Raw genomic sequence first — 20600 nt, 5'->3', positions numbered from 1 at the left:
TATAAAATTAATTTTTAATGAAGTTCATAATTATGTATCTATGTTTTATTACTGGGCTATCAAATAATTCAAACAGAAAATCTAAGGCTAAATCCAGTCTTTCATTTGGCTTTGGGATGCATTATAGACTTGCTTTCTACATCTTTTTGCTTTACCAGATGCAACACTTTTTAAAAACATGAAAAGAAAATATTCCTCTGTAGCAAAAAGACATGAGGGTGTTATTTATTGCTGATAACTAAGATCTGGCAGACATGAAACTGGCATTGCAACTTTTCCTCCTACACAGCAATTTATCAATTGCATAGCATTTCTTCATTCGTACTATTTGAGCTTCACAGTACCTTGTGAGGTGGAAGAGCAGAATTTATTGCTTACATTTTGTATACATACATAAGGGATACTGAGGCTTAGAAAAGTTAACATGTCCTTTCCCTTCAAACTGTACGGTGAACCAAAATAGAACTAATGAACCAATTAACCACCACATAATTAATAAAGTAAGGTTAATATTAAAATTATATTTTGAAGTTAAAATACCTCTAAAGTATTAACATATCTCTAATGTTAACTAAATATAGTGATTCCTTATTATCCCTTGTTAAGCTAGGGTGTTCTTAGCTGCTTTCAAATACTGAATTAGATTTCTAACATTAAGTATACATGAATCCATTTCTTAGGTAGGTACTTTAAAAAATCTTGATGTCAAAAAAATCAGTTTTTCTCTGTTGAAGAAAAAAAAATCAAGTTATCTCTTAATATTCAAGGTAAGGCCTCTACAAACAAGCAACTAGTTCACTCCTCTTATCTTAGAGATATCTAAGAGATAAGACAGAGGCATCTAAGTGGTAATAATGACAAGGACAAAGCTGTTTTCACATTAACACTTAAAACAATTTACTATATGCTGAAGGACTGAGTAAATGTATGAAAATATTCTAGAATGTCAAAACTCCCACTTCATGGGCTTGAACTTTGGAAGGAAGGTTGCACTGGAGTGCACTGTAGAAAAGTGAAGAATCTGTTACTCCTAGGCAGGAAAAACTTGGGTTTCTGGTCACTCCCCCAACAGAGACACTGGGAACTCTTCCCAGCTCAGTAACGAAGCAACCTCAGTTCCCACACATATTTCAGGACCTCTGTTTTCTTCTTACAAGCCAATCCCCGCTGTAAGGGACTATCTGAAAAGGGATAGCACCTACTTGATTCCTGGTGGTTCAGATGCTAAAGAATCTGTCTGCAATGCAAGAGACCAGGGTTCGATCCCTAGGTTGGGAGGATTCCCTAGAGAAGGGAATGGCAGCCCACTCCAGTATTTTTGCCTGGAAAATTCCATGGACAGAGGAGTCTGGAGGGGTACAGTCCAGGGGGTTGCAAAGAGTCGGACACAACAGATCGACTTTCGCTTCACTTCAGATATTTCAACTACCCCCCAATCATCCTGAGAAAAACTTCACTTGAAGAAACTGCTCAATTACTAGTCATTCATGGTACAGTTTTTTTTTTTTTTTTTTTAACAGATATTAGGCACATCTGCTGTTGCTGGAGTTCTTCTGTACTACAGTGATACTTGAAAAAAAAATTGAGATTACTTACCTTTAAAATCACCCTCATGTTAACTCAAACGTACAGAATTATTTTTATTTACTAGACTCTTTCTTTTCTGGAGATTACTAATTATTGCATTAATACAGCACACTGAAAGGTACTGCATACTCCTTCGTTTGTTTTTAATTTCCCTAATGTGTGAGTTCTGCAGACTTGTCAGTTATAACAGAACTTCAGGAACAGGAGTAACTGCAAAGTTATCTGACACCAATATGCCTAACTGCTGACAAAAGTGAACCCCCTCCAAAAAAATGTTTTAATACAAACAGTACTCGAACTGAAACCATTTAAAAAGTGAAAACTGTAATCACCCGTAAGTTTTTAAATACCCTAATGTGCATCTGCCCTCCCACCCAAAGCAAAAGCAGATGGTGTGATTCTGTTTCTTCCCAGTAACATCAAGTACCCTTTGTTAAAATTCACAAAGTAGGAAATCTTTAGCAGACACAAAAGATGAAAGATGAAACTGCAGCAAGAGAGCATGGCAAATCCAAAAGATCTATTAGTGCAGAAGTCTACTGGAAAAAAAACAACAACAACAAAAGAGATAGAAAGAATTAACAAGATACAATAAAAGTTATGTCTTTAAAGCAGTAGATTGTAACAGGGTGGGAAATGTTTAATATGTGTCCTCCTGAAAAGCAGTTACCATCTTTCAAATTAAAAAAAAAAAAAAAAAAAACAGCTGGTGTATTTTCACAGCATCTAGATTTATTTATGGTATAAAGTCATAGAATTGTATTATTATTATTCCTTTCCCACCCTGGCAGAGAATAAACATGAATTCAGAAGCACAGTGGAGTGAAAACAAAGGAGAGAGAGAAAAGGCAGCAGAGAAAGACAGAAAAGGTGAATACAGAGCTACAGAAGTGTTTATTGAGCATGCTACAGAGGTAAGCAGAGTACACACAAAAGGAAATTAAACAACCATCAAACCTCCCAACTTTGTTAGAAAATTAATTTTTAATTGTGCCGCTTTCAAACTATACTGAATTTTACATTTCTAAAGATGTAAAAACTCAACTAATAGAAAATATACATGACCATTCTGTCTACATAGATAACAGAATCTATGAATCTTGAAACTAAGTACATCAATTTCAAAAAAGTATTGGTCATTTAAACAGAATCAACAATTCAGATTGACAAGAACTGTTCAAATTAATTTGACCTGTAGATTCTGAGCCATGTTTTTATTAAAGTCAGATCTATTCCTAAATACAAAATATTTTGAAGATTTATTAAAACTGAATATTACAATGCAAGGTAAATTAAGACTAAAGGCACATAAACTTTGGTCCCACCTGGTTGTCAGTTTTAGAAAACTGCCACAAAATTAATCTTCCTGCAAATTTTCGCAGTACACTTTCTTTTATCTTTGAAAAATACATGCACCAGTTCCTGAACTAGCTAGACCGGTCTGCACATGCTCAGAAATCCACAACCATATTCCAAATCTTAATTACAAACTAAGGATGGCAATATATATTTAAATGCACATAAGTCATGTCAACTTCAAAACATCTACGAAAAATATTCAGCCACAAACAAGACATTACTTAGTGCTGACATTTATATGATACGTCCCACAAGAGTGTGTACAAAAAGGTTAAGATTCCACAATGCTTTTCCACATAGGGCTCAAACTTACAGAAATCACTTTGTTGTCTTAAGAAAGTAATACTCTGCATCTTGTTAATTTTAACTAATGCCTACATTCATAACTGAATCTAGACCAGAATTGTGAGATACAAAAGGCCAATGTTTTTTTTAAAGCAATAAAGCCTAAGGTAGTAAAAACTGAAAAGAAAAAAAAAAAGCTGCTTTATTCTTTCCGTATCATGTATCTTATTTGATTAAATAAAAAAATATGACAAGCCGATAATTCAAAATAAGTTCCAAGCAGGAGGAAAAAAAAACTTAACCTTTTTACACACCCCTGCCTAAACATATTGTTAATTCCCATTTAACAATGTGCCCTAGACAACCAATTCCTTTTTTCTAGTAAATGCACAATAGCAACACTAGTTTCCTTTTTAAGGCACGTATGTCAACTAAGTTGAAAAAGGAAAGTAAAATTCAACTAAAATTTCAAACAGACAAAAATGGCTTTCCTACAGAACAGATGAAAGAGAGCAGTTAATAACTCTGCCTTTACATACGCCATTTCATTTTATAACCAAGGAATGATAACAGCATGGAAAAAAAAAAAAACAAAAACAAAAAATCAAACTCTGGTCCCCACTTTTCTGAACAGTCAATAGGTGATGACACCAAACAATGTGATTCACCCTCAATCTTCATCTCCCCCCTTTTTTAAATTGTTGACTTGGAGAAAGACACTCTCAGATGATGGTTTTCACCAAGGTTATAATTATGAAGATCAATCAAGGCCTGAATAGCTTCTTCCACTGTCGCCATCTGAAGAAGGGCCATTTTGTGATCTCTTCTGAAACAAAATTATGAAATTAGATACTTCATAAAAATCAGAATGGCTTAAATACTTTTGCTCATTTCAGGATCAAAAGATATCTAGAAACGAAAACAACTACTTGGAGAAAACTTTTACTTCTATCAAGTCACTAATTTAAAGACAAGAAAGCTTGCTTACTGAAAAAACTTAAATGCTTTCACAGTGCCCCCAGTGTTAGCAAACAGTGTTCGGAGATCTTCTTCTGCTACTGAAGGACTGGGAAATTAGATGGAAAAAAAAGAGTAAAAACATTATTAAAATTTTTTTTATTTTATTCCTAAAATGTATATCCTTAATAAACTACTCCATCTTTAATACTTACGGGATATTGGATAGGTGAAGGGTTGCAGAAGGAGGGAAAATATTCTGAAAATTTTTGGATCCAGGTTTCTTAAAACGATGCAATGGGGAATTACCAAAATCTTTTGTTAGCCCTTGATCATCAAGTCCCTCTCGAGGTAGTTGTACAGTCTGATGTTTAGACAGAGTAACACGAATAATTTTTCCATACATCTTCTGTCCATTAAGATGATTCATGGCTATAAAGAGGAAGAATGCCTGTTAATAAACAATATCAACATCCAAAGCAAAAATATTACAATAATTCTTAGAATAGTTGAAATACCTAATTTTGCTATGGTTTTAAAATAAATCACGAATTTACAATAGCCACTGGTGACAAAACAAATTCATTTGCACTCAACAAGGCACTGAGGCAAAGAAGCCAGCTTCTTTCATAGAATGAAAACCCAGAATGAGTTTCTTGACAGTCCTGCTGATAATGCCCAAGGAACTTTAACTTTTTCTCCCTTCTGCTCCATATCCTAATTACCAAGTCCTATGTAACCCTTTCTAATTATCCCTCAAATTCATCTATTTCTACACTTTTCACTGCCATTACTTTTTATCTGTATAACTCAAATCAGTTTCCCAATTCATCTTGCTAGATTTTTCTCTATGTTCCTCCATTCTATACAAATCTATGTCACTACCTGCTTAAAATCCTTAAGGATGAAGCCTCAACTTATTCAACATGTCTTCTACATTTCTCAGTCTGACCCTAACATCTTTCTCAAGCCTCCCTGAATAAATATTTTATTCATGATTTATAATACTAGTAACTTTGTTAGTGTTGAGAATCAAATGGTAATATAAAAACCATCCTGACCCTCATGGAACTTACAGTATCTTAGTACTATCCTCCTTGTACTTAAGTTTTCAGGTGTACAAAACATTTTTTTTTTTAAACAAATGCTAGTATTTCACCTTTAGCCTGGTGCATGCTTTTCTATTTATAATAATTTCCTATCTCCTTCACAATCTTTCCTAAGCTATTTGTCAGTGTTATTTCCTAAAGAGGACCCTTTCTGCACTCTTCAGAAAAGGTTCAGAACCTTAGTAGATAGTCCCCATACAGTTCTATTTCTTTTTATAAATTCATCACATTTTAATTATCATCCTCCTTCAGACTGTAAAATACATGAAAGCAGGAACCAGTGTCTCTACCCCAGCACACAGCACAGTGCTTAAACACAGAACATCACATGCCTACTTCTTGAGGCAGCAGTTGGGTTACTTTTGAACTAAATGAACTGGTCTGAGATTAGAGAACAGTTATACGTTTTATGTTTTATTCAAGTAGTCACAACTGAAGAAAACCATGTCATAAGTCATATAGTTTAGCTAAACTGAACGTCTATTTGACTACTCAAATCAAAGTATTAGAGTATTAACAACAGAGAGGTAAAGACAATATGGAAGAGCAGGGAACTGAGAACAAAATCCCTACTCTCAAATGTTTTTAATTTGATTAGTACACTACAGTACACAGTCTGACACAGGAGATACCCAGAACTTGTTAAATCCATGCATCTTGTCATACTTACTTGTATAGAACAAACCAGTTAAATATAAAACAGGTCTGAAAAGGAAAATGCTATAAAAGTATAAGGTACCATTCTGAAAAATCTTTTTCATTTATACTTCCCTAATTTGTAAAATCAAATTTACTCTTCCAGTTATAAGATAAAGAGGTACTAAGGATGTAATGTACAACATGACAAATATATTTAACACTGCTGCATTTTATAAATACTCCCTCTACAGCACATTTTGCTAGAGAGTAGGTAAAGATCTATTATGAAAAACTATACTTTTAAGATGGCAGCTACATATGAACTAAAAACAGTTGAGGCTCTTTTGTAAGTAGTTCTTGAAAATACGAATTGGAGAAATAAGATAATTACTTTAACAAAGAACTACTTTTTGGTACTTCCTGAGAATTCATTTAATCGCTGAAGATCAGTACACTATTTCAAACATAATTTACAAATTCTGTTATTCCTAAACTACCTAATTTAAGAAAATTCTAGTATATTAATTAAATAGGCTATAGTAGAAATGGAAACATCTTTAATGTCTGCAAATTTAAAAATTCTGGTCTAAAATGATTTAACATGGCCTCTAAGATTTGCAATAATTCCATTCACACTTGACTACTACTGACTATACCTTGCCATTTATTTCTCCCATACTACTTTTTGAACATAAAAATATTTGCTTATAAAACAACTATTTCCCAAATAGAGTCCCATGAAAACCAAAAAGAACAGAGTCCATAAACAAAGTATATTAAAAAAAGTTTCACTTATTTTTTTCAATAGCACATCCTAGTTTTGCATAGGATTTGTGTGTGTTTTAAAGGCATTAATGGTGTGAGTCCACATTTTTATGGAAATATACTTCAAGAAAGCAAAATCTAACCTATCAGCAATGAGAAATTTGCCACTACATATAGTCCAAAAACTACGTCATGGTACGTAAGCAAAGCTTTAGTGAAAAGATAAAAATTTTATCTTTTTAATTTATAAAAATTAGGGATAAAACATTTCAAAATGTAAATAAATACTGTTAGGCAGTGAATTGCATTATCCCAAACTTCATATACTGAAGCTTTAACCCCTCAATGTGACTATTTGGAGGCAGGGCCTTTACGGACGGAATATAGGTTAAAAGAGGTCATAAGGGTGAGGCCCTAATCCAGTAAGACTGATGTCCTTGTAAGTACACGAAAAGATATCAGCACCTTAGAGGCTGAGGAAGGCTCCCAGGAAAGGCAGTGTGAGGACATATGGAGAAGGGAGCTGGTCTGCAAGCTAGGAAGAAAGTCCTCTCTAGAAACCAAATCTGTTGTCACCTAATTACTAGTCTCCAGAACTTAAGAAAATAAATTTTTGTTGTTTTAGTCACTCAGTTTGTTGTATTTTGCTATGGCAGCCCAAGCAGACTAAAACAAGTATAGTAAAAATTAAAGCATCATTTATTTAAACAGTCCATATATAAGAAACCAAAGAGCATCCAGAAGAATTTGATTGAACAGGTACTTTCAACCATAATGACTGTGTATCCCTTATTTATAAGGGTAATGTGGAGAGACTGAAAGCAAAAGGAGAAGGGGGTGACAGAGGATGAGATCATTAGCATCACTGATTTAAAGGACGTGAATTTGAGCAAACTCTGGTAGATAGTGGAAGACAGAGGAGCCTGGCATGCAGAGAATTGAACACGACTTAGCGACTGAACAACAGACACCACCCACAGTTCACACAATGAGAAAAAAGAAATCAAACATTTGAGAATGCTTTGTCAACTATGAAACACTGTAAAAGGCTTCTTATAAAGTACATAAAAATAATGACAATGACTATCCCTAACCAGAGTACAGAAGTGTACATAAGCAGAAAAAGAAGAAAAGAATAATGAGCATCTATGACATAATCAAGGAGCTTCCCTGGTGGCTCAGATGGTAAAAAATCTGCCTGCAATGCAGGAGGAGACCTGCCTTTGATCCCCGGGTCAGAAATATCCCTGGAGAAGGGAACGGCAACCCACTCTAGTATTCTTGCCTGGAACATTTCAGGGACAGAGGAGCCTGGTATAGTCCATGGAGTTGCAAAGAGTCATATAGGACTGAATGACTAACACACACACACACACACAATGACACAATCAGCACTTTTATAGAACTTCCACTAAAGATAGACATCTCCATTTTTTAAAATGGAAAGCCAGATATATAAAATTTTATACATTGCCTGATGCTGCTAAGTCCCTTCAGTTGTGTCTGACTCTGTGTGACCCCACAGACGGCAGCCCACCAGGCTCCTCCATCCCTGGGTTTCTCCAGGCAAGAACACTGGAGTAGGTTGCCATTTCCTTCTACAATGCATGAAAGTGAAAAGTGAAAGGGAAGTCGCTCAGTCGTGTCTGACTCTTAGCAACACCATGGACCAGAGCCTACCAGGTTCCTCCTTCCATGGGATTTCCCAGGCAAGAGTACTGGTGTGGGTTGCCGACAATTCATTGCCTGGGCTACCCTAATAGCTGGTAAGAAACTGAATTTCAAACTTCTATCTGATGCCAAAGGCTAAAAGGTCTGGTTTATCATATTGTTAGTCTGTGAATCTCACTGGATATAATAGCACAAATACACTAGTTTTTACACCAAAAATGGCAAATTTCAAAATTAATGATGTGAGTACACACAGTCTGAGGTACCATCATCCCCAAATCTTAATGAACAGAATTATAAGCTAACATTATACTGACATTTACAGTCAATCACACTGTGAATATGCAACTACCTTCTGGATTTATGTGATTTGACTTTATGCATGAAGTTGAATGAGATGCTAATTAAGTGATCAATTATTTATCTAATAATGTAAGTGCAACTTGTTGAAGTACATTTTAAGGTTCCAAAAAGGATTAAAGTGAGGAATTTAGTTTTTCATTTTATAGTAACCTGCTATCTCTAAAATACATTCATGTAACTCTTTACTAAGTTCAAATACTTTCAAATGACTTTAGAAGAATTAAATTAACATGGCGTTAATCAGGATCCCATGGACTATATGAACAGTTAACTTCAATTATAGGGAGTAACCAGAAATGAAAAATGCTAAGAATCTTTTAATATATATATCATAATTCTTAGGTGAAACTGTTATTTCAATCTTGAAGCCAAAACCTTTTTCCATTAAACTCCGAGCAAGAAATGGTAAGAGAATAGCACAAAAATACAAGTATGTTCATCATGTACAACTATACATATTAAAATATGAAAATTAACAAGACACTGTGAACCCTGGCTATTAATAAACAGCTTCTTACTGATATAAAGGAGTTTGTTTTTATTCACAGGTTTACATTATACATTTGAAATCAGATTGAAGCCGTATAGATGACACATAGTTTATTCTTACCCAGTTGTGATTGGTTTCCATCAGCCATCTGTATTAGAGCACTGTCTTTCTTATTGTACAAAATCTTCACACGCTGCACATCTCCATAAACACCTTTTTTGGAGCCACAGAGAGGTAATCCAAAAATGGAATTAATTTTTATGTGCAAGTCAGCTAAAGATTATCTTTCTGACATATTAATGAAACATTCAGACATCAACATGATCACTCATTCAAACTCATCATTCTCACAAATGAATAAAGAAGATCAAGATTTTGAACAGTGAATTTTGAAAAGAATAATTTCTGATAAACCCTCAAAGCTATGTGAATGATATTAAATTAAAGACCATGCAAAATAAATCAGCATGCATTAAAACAAATTTTGTGTCTATGGAAAGTTTTAAATAGCAAAGAAAAATAGCAAAAGATTTACTATTCAACTTTAAGCCAAAGTGCTAGCTACAAATAAGAATTAAGGTGAAACAAAAATCAAATCAATAATAAAAGTATAGTGCTAACAATAACATACCGAAGAGGGTAAACAGACTTTGGGGCGTAACCATCTTTAGAAGGAGAGAAGAGCAAGCAGCGTAAGACAAGAAGAGAGAAGAGTCGAGGAAGAGCGGAGATGAACAGATCATCCATAACGAAGGGTGGTTCCCGCAGAATGGTGAGGTGGTCATGGATCATGGTTCAAGGCGGTTAATTGGGGCAAGTTGGTCCGAGGAACATTTGTTCAAGCACAGAAGCATGAACATAGGGAATGGAGACAGGGAATGAAGACAAGGACAAGGAAAATAAAGGATAAGACAGGGAAGGGAATGGGCATTTGGGAAAAGACAAGGAAAGGGAAGGTGAACACACAGGGAAAAGGATGAAATGGGGAAGGGAAACAGCAATGCAGAAGAAAAAAATAAGGAATCGGGGAACAAAAAAAAAAATAAAATATAGGTCAGTACATAGGAAATGCAGGATTTGGTCAGAAAATGGTTGGTTTATGTACTGTACAAGAAAAACTGAGTAAAATGTAGTCATCCAAGACAAATATGGGTAAAGTACATCTATATCAAAGAGTAAATTACAGCATTTCATCTCAACATAGGGAAGGAAAGCATGCATAGGAATTTTAAACTTTGAACTTTTAACTGCATAAGCATGGCTGGTTATGAAATGCAGGCAAAATTCTTAAAAGAAAAACAAAGGCACTCTGATTCAAACATTTTAGCATGCACAACTGTGAATGACTATAGTATTAAATGATAAAATAACTTAATGTTCGTATTAACAGAGGCCAATTAAAAATGAAATATTCAAATTAGACATCATAAACTGATACATTGAGCTTCCCACATTTCATACCAGCTTCCATAGCAATCAAAATAAAATATACCAGACATAAAATGTACAACTAAAGAAAATAACTCAGCAATAAATTTTATTTAACAGGGTGGGAGGGGTTTGGGGAGAGGTAAAGTTGAAAAATATTTTTAGAAGACAATGACTAATAACTGCAAAGAAAAAATTACTAAGAAAGACTGGAAGAGTGCCTCGTCAAGATCTTTGGAAGAACCTTCAAAGAAAAATGTATTAGAGTAGTTCACATAAAATAAGATTTAAAAAAATGCAATGACACATAAGCATGAAATGAACAAGCAAATAATTAGAAAAGGCAAAGAGCAAAATTGTTTTACAGTTACATCTGCAAATTAGATATTTGCCTTTGAGAACAACAAAAAGATAAAAAGCCAAACTATAGTACTTCACCATATTTTTCTTAGGAAAAATAGGTAGTTAGGTTAAAAATATATATATATATATTAAAAGAGATATGACTAGCTACAGAAATAAAGTATTACCTAAACAAGTACATAGATTTTATTTGGAAGTAGAAACACACAGAAAATACTTTGACTAATGAATGTACATAAAAAGAAAGGCAAGTGCAAAATGAAATAAACATGAAAAACTTTCACAAATGAAATGGAGTTAAAAAATAGACATTAGAAAATTATTTTACTAACCTCTTCATTTAAATTGCTAACCAACAGGACTGTATTGCCACCAGCTGAGACTCCAGGCATACCCACTCGGCCAGCAGCAGCTGCAGCAGCTGCTGCAGCAGCATTTGGAATAGCCAAAGGACTCAGAGCTCCTGGAACAGCTGCAACAGGAAGCCCTAATTTTAAAATAAAGCATATTTTACGAAACACACACAAGTCGTTTACAAAACCAATTTAAGCACGATGGCTGATGGCTTGGGGCTGACCGTTCCAAATGGTTCCTGAAAGTTAATTTTTGTAACATTTAGAAAAATTGTTTAAGTAGCAGAGAAAATTCACTGGTTTCAATGAAATCATTAAGTATTAGAACCAAGGTACATACCTGTATTATGTCACAAATTAAATATATAACATTCCATTTCCTATGGAAAAGCAAACAAAGCAAAAAGAATGTACTTCCAAGTCAGAGACTTATAAAATTCACTTCCATGGTTCACATAGTGAGGAGTCAAATCTAAAAAAAATAACAAGTGCTATCTTCTTCATAAACTTACTTGAAATCAGACAATTATAGCTCACAAAACATATATAGCAAATTCTTCATTCTTAGAAACAAATCACCTTGAACATACATTATATAATGTATTCAACTGACCTAAAGAAAATCTTACCAAAATTTGTTTTCCTTAATTCCATACTCAGGTAGGTGTAATATAAGTCTTTCAAACACAACATTTGCCCCACAGAAAGAATAAGAGAAAGTCAATATAGCACACCAGTATTTTCCTATCCTTTACCTACCAGTTTGAACATTTCCTTCTTATTTCTACTGTTCTACTTTCCAGTCTTACTATTGCTCTGTCATCTTCAGGATTCTTCATTTATTCCACAGAATTCCCTTTGTCTCAGCATCTTTAATCTACTTTTCAACAATTAATAAACTTTGATTCCTTTCATTCCTTATATTCTTACATACTAACTTATTTCTTAATAAATATTAGTTCACTAAAAAAAAACAAATTACATGTTTTTTTTTTTCTTTCCATGATAAAGGAGATAAACATTCAACCTACATAAAATTAATTCATGACATACCTGGGTAGAACTGGCCCTTAGTACTGTTGTCCCATAAATTCATGTTTTATTTCTTCTTTTCAGCTTTCTTGTACATGTCATAAGGATGTACTGTTAACTCTGGTGTCAGATCTTACTCTTTTAGCCACGTTTATGTTTTTACTTTACAGAAACTACTATGACCTTTTATTGGCAGGCTGAAGCTTCTTCAGGATTGACAATTCTTAACCTCTTTAGTTTTCGACTTGTAAAAATTTTCCCTCAGATTTCCTTTGATCTTTACTGAGTACCTTTCATCAGTGGAATGGTGTTTCTCATATATGTTCAAGCTCTGGGTGAGTTTACAGGTTTTTCTCCCCCAATACAATATTTTGGGAGTCCCCCCTTTTTATTATTTCTTCACTTTTATTTTTTAGATTTTTCACTCTTTGTTTTGGAAAATTTCCAACATATACACAAGTACAGAGACTAGAATAATGAGCCCCATGTATCCATCATAACTGTTTAACAATTACTAACTCAAGGCCAATCTTGTTTCATCTATTCATCAATTTCATTTTTAAAGTAAATGCAGAAATAAGGATCTAATTTTAACACAGAAACTCCTCATGTCTAATCATTATTATACATACTAAGTAATCTTTAGCACCTTTTAGGATCTACCACTTTATTCTATGGTATTACTAACTTCCCCATGTTAAATACCATAGATCCCGTTATACTTCATAGGTTGTTTCCATTTAACATTCAATGGCTATCTTAAAATGCTGCCAATGTAAAGATACATTCCTAATTCCTAGGTATGTACTCACAGTCATTTTGTTCCTGCATATTCTGAGATATGTAGGTTCCCAAATTATAGTTCTAAGTAGTTTATCATTTTTCTTTGTTGCTAATTCAAGAAAAACTAGTAATTCATGAAACACGTATAAAACATCAATACATTTGCTATATCAGTCTACACACAACAGCCTAGGTAAACAAACGCTTCATTTCTATAGAAAATGGTTTCTTCTAAAATACATCTCTACCATGCCAATACACAATTAAACAATCATAAAACTTCACCAAAATATTCAAAGATGATGGAAATTTTGTTCAAAGAAACTTTAAGTCTAGGATTTATAATGGAGATATAATTGGTAGTACAATATTACTTAAATCATCAAGCCTTATCATGGAAAAATAATCAGAGAATTAAAAGTAACATTAATTTAAAATAGTAATTAAGAATTAAAGTCTAGGCTAAAGCCCCCTTTTAAGTGTGAAAAAACCTGACTTAAGGCCAGATTTTAATAAACATTACACTTTAGTAAAAACGAGACTAATAATTTTCTCATGAAATTTTGTGACTCAAAGCAAATACAATTTACCTCCTCCTAGTAAAGCAGCAATGGAAAGCTTAGCAAAAAGTGGAATGTAAGCTGTGACGTCCCCAATGTAGTTGCTACTGCCCAAATGCTACTTCACGGTCTCCATATTTCTCCATTTATTCTTACCATGCTGGATCACTTGGTACTAAGACAGATGATCTATCATCTTGCCAAATGATCTTCCTTCATTTTAGGCAGTCCAGAGCATGGTGAAAAATACTGTCAGAGATGGAGTCACTGTCCTTAGTGCCACTAGCGTGTACTTCTCCTTCACTATTCCTTCTCCCAAGCTGGTAACTTAGAAAAACTATTTCAGTCATCTTTTGCAGTTCTCAGTCACTAGAATAGTCTTGCAGTTTTTACTGGACCTTTAAAAGCCTCTGAAGATAGATCCCACAATTTCTTTCAGTATATTCTTCTCTAAAAATTCTGTCAACCAGGTAAATCTCAACGTCTGCTACATAAAAACAAAAACCTACGAAGTATTTCATGATGCACTATTTATACTGTAATAATAAACTCTGGAAAGAAATTCTGTATTGTATTTTTCATAGTAATGTTAACTTTTAGCCATGAGAGAAAACAATACATTCACTATCTTCTCTTTGTAAAAAAACATATAGAACATGGTATACACATTGCCTCTAATGAACTACTTTTAGCTGTGAAAACAATTTGAATGATTAACATCTTTAAGGTAGCAAATATGCTGTAAAAAACACTATCTATGCATACTGATGACGGGGGATAAAAACACCTGTTTTACTTCTAGAACCGCTATTGTTGTAAGAATCAAGTAACATCAAAGAGCTTCATATACTACCAGATGCTAAAGAAAAGGAAGATGTGACAGGGATCCTTTCTATGTGAAATGATCTTCATTAGCTGGGCCACCCAGCATTTTGAGTGATTCGGCCATTTTATAAATTTCCTGTAATAGTTCTGACACATTACTAGCCACTCCCCCACTGAAACTGATGGCAACACTGCCACATATCTATCTGATAGAGACTCAAAGTCCATGGGGATAAAGTGATTTTAAGTTATACATCTATCCCTCTATCCCCTCAGGTCACATTCTGCTGAGGCACACAGACATTCCTTGTCCATCACAACAGAACAAAGAATTAAACTGTTTTTGATAACTTCTCTTAAACCACTTGCCAATTTTATCTGTAATTTTTAATAAGCTTATTTTAGAACAGTTTTAGATTTGTAGAAAAATTAAACATTCTCCAAAGTTCCCATAACCTGGGCACCCCTGTCCCCCCATTATTAACATCTTGCAGTAGTATGATATACTTGCTATAATTCATCAGCCAGTATTAATATGTTATTATTAAAGTCCATAAAGTATTCAGACTTCCTTAATTTGCATCTAATGTCCTCTTTTCTTGGCTTCCCAGGTAGCGCAGTGGTAAAGAATCTGCCTGCCAAAGCAGGAGACACGGGTTCGATCTCTGGGTTGGGAAGATCCCCTGGAGAAGGAAATGGCAAACCCTCTCCAGTATTCTTGCCTGGAAAATTCCATGGAGAGAGGAGCCTGGTGGGCTACAGTCCATGGGGTTGCAAAGAGTCGGACATGACTGAGCACAGAATGCATTCATGTTTTTTATTTCAGGATGCTATTATTAAATTTAGTCATGTCTCCTTAAGGCTCCTCTTGACTATGGCAGTTTTGTCTATGCTTTTTAAAGATGCATAACTTGTTTTATCCTTTCATTTCCTATTCTAAAACTTCCATCCAATGTCAATTATACCATTATCTTTTCATCTTATACTTCTTTTCCCTGTTCAAGACATCTATCTATTGATTGTTATTCTCACATATGACTCAACAGAGGATTTGGTGGTGGGACTTTTGAGGTTTATCCTAATTCATGTAGTATAGGGTCCTGGGTGGGGAGGGCAGTTTTTACAATATATTTCCTGATTTGAAAATAAAAATTTTACTTTTGACAAGAATGACAACTGCTATTCTTTCCTGAAACAACCCATTCCTCCTCTCCCACCAACTTTCCCTTCAATTTCTATTTTAGCCTCTAGAACCCATTTTTCTTTTGTCATTAACAATTTCACTTTTATTCAATGTGTTCCTTAGAGAAAACGTTTAACTAAAAGCTTGCTTGATCCTAATGAAACTTCTCTTATAACCCTCATTTTTATCTCCCTAAACTCTTCCCCAAAGGGAAATAAGGGATGCATTATTCATCCTACTATCCCACCATCCAATGTTACTTTCCAACTGCTGTTCTTCTATCACCAGTTAGAATGCCTTTGAGGTTAATATCATGTAAACATCTCTCATCAAAACAGTCAGTCACTGGGACATTGTCTCTCACGACATAAAGACTTTCACACCTTATTTCCTTTTCCTTGCTCAGCTCTTGTCATCCTGCAATCTGTCCGACATGGTGGTCTCATGATTCCTTAACTTCTACCTTGATTTTACTATATCAATCTATTTTATCAACTTCTTCTGCTACATCTTTGACTTTCTTCTTTCACCATTCATTGCTAATATTTAAATCCTCTTTCCTGACTCCATTCTTCCATCTTCTTGATTCTACTTCTATACCAACCACTTAAGCCATTTTTAGACTATATGACAAATCCACTTCCCTTTCTATTCTCCCTTGATTAGACTTTACTATGTAGCTGGAGCATTTTGGCTTGCTCGCTACTCATCTGTTAATGCTCTACTGTGCCAGGCTTGGATAAATTAAATCTTATATTGTGGACATGTCTTCATCTGGGTTTGTAAAATATTAAAGTGAAAACACACACACACACTCAAAAAGCATATGAGTCCACATTTTGTTATTCAACATTAGCTGATTTACTAGTTTGTTTTCAAGAATTCCCTAAAAATCTACTAGACTCCTATACCCGACCCTCATTCTTATGTTCAGCAAATATCTTGGAAGACTGAGATGAGAATTCCCTTAAAATGTTCAACCAACTTCAAAAGTTCTCCCTTCTTTCATCTGTTCCCCTTTCTTTATGAAGATACAAATGGTGAGAAGAAAGAATACAGACTGTAAAAAACTGACAACTTCAGTTCTGGCTCCAACTCTGCTCCTAAATTTCTATGTGAGCTTGACAGAAGTTCCTTTTAGTTCTCACAATGGTCCTAAAAATTTTCTATATATTTTGCCTCAACACTTCCATTATTCTCAATCCAATTCACTACAATCAATTCTAGGATTTAAGCTAGCCTTCAAAACAAATACTAGCTAATATGAAATTTCCACTCATTATATGTCAGGCATTGTGAAAAGTTCTCTGTGTGCATTAACATTTTCAATCCTCACAACACTAGCTTTAGAACATGGGGATTACTATCATATCCATGACAAATGTGAAATCTAAGACAGCAAAGCTGAGCCAGATTTTGAATTGAGGATGTCTGGATTTTGAGCCTACACTCAAAATGATTATGCATACTTCCTTGCTTTTCAACTACCATCCCATTTTTCCTTCCTTCCAAGAGTGCATTACTTCAAAGAGGAGTAAATATTTTATCATATTTATATTCCTAATTCTTTATAATTTGATTTATACCCATTCTTATGAATAAGAATAAACTTTATGGTCACTACTAAACTGAAAAAGCACTTCTAATTTTAATCTTATTTTATCCCTTGATCTCTTGCTTCTTTTCCCACAACATAAATGTACACTGCTTAAAGTTTCAAGACTTTAGCCCTCCTGCTCTTTTACAGTTGGGAATCTTAAAGTTTTTTTTCTTTCAGTTTTATTGAGAGATAATGTACATACAGCACTGTATACATTTAAGGTGTACAGACAGCATAATGATTTGACTCATACACCATGAGATGATCACCACAGTTAAGTATAGTGAACATCCATCACCTCACAGATAACAAGAAGAAACAGGAAAAAAATTTTTCTCCTGTAATGAGAACTCTTAGAATTTACTCTTTCATATATAACATACAGCAGTATAAATCATATTTATCACATAATACTTTATAACCCTAGTACTATTTATTCTATAACCGGACGTTTGTATTTTTTTGTCCACCTTTATCCCATTTCTCCCCATCCACAAGCCCTCTGTCTGATCTGATCTCTTTAAACCAAAGTTTTAGGTATCAATCCTCTGGTCTTTCAAATTCTCAACCCCAAAGAACTCTTTCCTAAGTCCTAGGAATGAATATCCTACTGTCTAGGTTGACTTCTCAAGTTTAATTCCTCATGAGTCATCATATCATCAATTCCAAGTCTTACTACTTTTATGTTTAATTTTCCTCATGTTTCTTTCTTTCCACTCTCATTTCTATCCCTAGTGTAGATTCACAATTTTATCTTACTTAGACTAATAGTCTCCAGTATACTCCTTAGGATAGCATCCATTCTAAGATCCTGACCCAAACTTAATTCTTTTTCTCCTCACTGCCTTTCATGTTTTCCTATGCCCCTATGCCTCATTCACAACTGAATACTTGTCAACTTCCTAAATATGCAAGATACATTTTCCTTCACATCTGCTCATGCAATGTTTTCAAAATCCTTTCTTCTGGACTTCCCTGGTGGTCCAGTGGTTACAAATCTGCCTGTCAATACAGGGGACATGGGTTCAATCTCTGGTCCAGGAAGATCCCACATGCTGCAGAGCAACTAAGTCCGTGAACCCCAACTATTGAGCCTGAACTCTAGAGCCCATGCTCCACAACAGAGAAGCCACCACAAGGAGAAGTCGCACACTCCGATGAAGAGTAGCCCTCGCTCACTGCAAACTGGAGAAAGCCCTCACACAGCAATGAAGACTCGACATAGCTAAAAACAAAACAAAAAGTAAGTAAAAATAAATAAATCCTGTCTTTTTATCCCAATCAAGTGGCTTTTGGCCTACAATGCCCTTCAACTTTCTCTTTTGGATGATAAAGTGCCCGTTTAATTATGCTCTAATACTATAATAACTATTACATATTTCAGTTTGCCTCATAATAGATATATACTCAGATGCTTGCTGCCAGATTATAAGCACAGAAATTGTGTAATTTCTCTGAGACCCTACAGTACCCAGCACAGTGCTAAAACCATCAAAAAATGCAATGAATGAATAAAGCAGGACGCCACTGAGTTGAGGCAGAGTCCTTCAAGGAATGTGAAAAGCTCAGTGCAATTACTTAAGGGTAAGAAAAATTCACAAGGGTGCAAAAAAGGAAAGGAAGACTCAGAGATAAAATACCATTTTAAAATTAAGATTAACAGGAAAAAGAAATATTGACAAATGAAGAGAGAAATATGAAGCTAGGAAGAACTCACACAAAAAAAATCTATATGAAATTTCCTATATGTATCTATTGCTTTCTTGGTACATCTTTAGAGACTCAAAACCTGTATAATATTTACCTCCTTCAGATAAGAGGAGCATTTCATATTTGGTCACAAATACATACTTTTTATTCTACTAATTGCAGAGACAGTAGTAACATACTTTAGAAGGCTTTTCTTTGTTTTAGTTGCACCACATATACATAAGTGTCAACTCTTAAAAGCAAAATTTTTTTAAGATTAAATTTACCATCTGATTTGATTTAGAATTATCTTCTATACCCAAAGGCAGAAGTTGATTACCACTGAACTCAGGCTGTTTAGCTTTAAAAATACGAAGCCAGAATAAATAGGAAAAATGTTTTCAAATATGTGACAGGCTATCATGGAAAAGGAGAAGGTAAATACGGGATTAGTAAAAGAAATTCCTTAAAGCTACAGCTGAGAACAATATAATCAATGACCATAACAAAATCACTTAAGCAAAGATTATATTATCACCCATTAGGAACTTGGGAATGAAAAATTGCATCCAAGATAGTTAAAAAGCGGCCTATGAATTTACATTTTAGTACTACAGTTACAAGTTTATTCCATTTGAGAATGCTGGTGCATGAGTAAATGCAAACTGATGCATTAATGTTTTTCTCCCAATGTTTTCGCCCATTGTATCTTCAAAGTATGCTATTACCATTTCATTTGCTCAGAAGACAAAAAAAAATTTTCCAGGTTTAAAATGTTAATTCAAATATTATTTAAAATATACTAACAGAATTAAATAAACTCTTTAAAAGGTCACTGCTTCAAGTTAGTTTGTGATTCACAAGTGAAAATTTTATCCAAATTTAAAAATGAACAATTCAACCTCAGCTCTTGCAACTTCCTTTTTAGAAGGGATATTTTAAAAACTGGAAAAACACAGTATTTTTAAAATTCAGCCATAGAAAAATAGAGGATAGTTTAATAATCCAAAGAACTCAACGTTTTCTAAAAATGCACACATGGAAAAGTAGGCAAGCTCAACTACAGTTTCTAAACTCTTAGATGTTAAAACAGAAACAAAATGAGAAAATCAAATTTATTGGACAGGTATTTTCATGAACTTTGGATGAAAAAAATTCTGATTTATGTTGAAAATGATAAAATACTGGCTTTTAAATTATGTAGTTTTTAAAAACTTTTGTTAGTTTTGAGACTCAGTGATATACTTTAAAATGGGTGTGGTTCAGTACTTCCAGGAAATATTTCTAGGATGTTTTCATATTTGTGAGTAATTATTTTGGTCTCTTGGAGCTTTCAAATGTGACTGCAATAGATGAATTATTTGGTGTGATTTTCTGGCCATAACTGTCTTTGCTATAATTAGTCTTAGAATATTATAGATTAGGATTTTGCTAGTTTAAGACTTTGGTATGTAAGTTTTAATGTATATTTTGTGAAAAAATAAAAATATAAATTCAGTTTACTATCATATAATATACACATGTATATGAATGACCATATATAATTGGTTTACATATAT

At 34.0% G+C, this 20600-nt stretch overlaps 1 protein-coding gene across 18 annotated transcripts in view; it reads right to left on the bottom strand.

Moving 5' to 3' along the window:
- Positions 1-2552: 2552 nt before the first annotated feature.
- PTBP2 (polypyrimidine tract binding protein 2) overlaps positions 2553-20600 on the bottom strand; it is an 86682-nt gene continuing 68634 nt past the window's right edge. For 3 of the 18 annotated variants that reach the window (XM_086394446.1, XM_086394440.1, XM_086394445.1), the window contains 6 exons: positions 11349-11503; positions 9857-9890; positions 9346-9438; positions 4404-4620; positions 4220-4297; positions 2553-4057 (listed from right to left, as the gene is read on the bottom strand). In XM_086394446.1, the coding sequence (XP_086250572.1) occupies positions 3925-4057; positions 4220-4297; positions 4404-4620; positions 9346-9438; positions 9857-9890; positions 11349-11503 (710 nt within the window). In that variant the 3' untranslated portion in view covers positions 2553-3924. The remainder of the gene's footprint in view (positions 4058-4219; positions 4298-4403; positions 4621-9345; positions 9439-9856; positions 9891-11348; positions 11504-20600) is intronic. The other 15 variants (XM_086394448.1, XM_086394441.1, XM_086394447.1 and 12 more) reach the window with 7 other exon arrangements.

This window comes from Bos grunniens, chromosome 3 (genome assembly GCF_055505025.1).
Source record: "Bos grunniens cultivar Pamir isolate PY7600 chromosome 3, Bosgru_T2T1.0, whole genome shotgun sequence".
In the NCBI taxonomy this organism is placed as follows: Eukaryota; Metazoa; Chordata; class Mammalia; order Artiodactyla; family Bovidae; genus Bos; species Bos grunniens.
The sequence above is the reverse complement of the archived record's forward strand: the minus strand, read 5'-3'. Positions and strand labels throughout refer to the sequence as shown.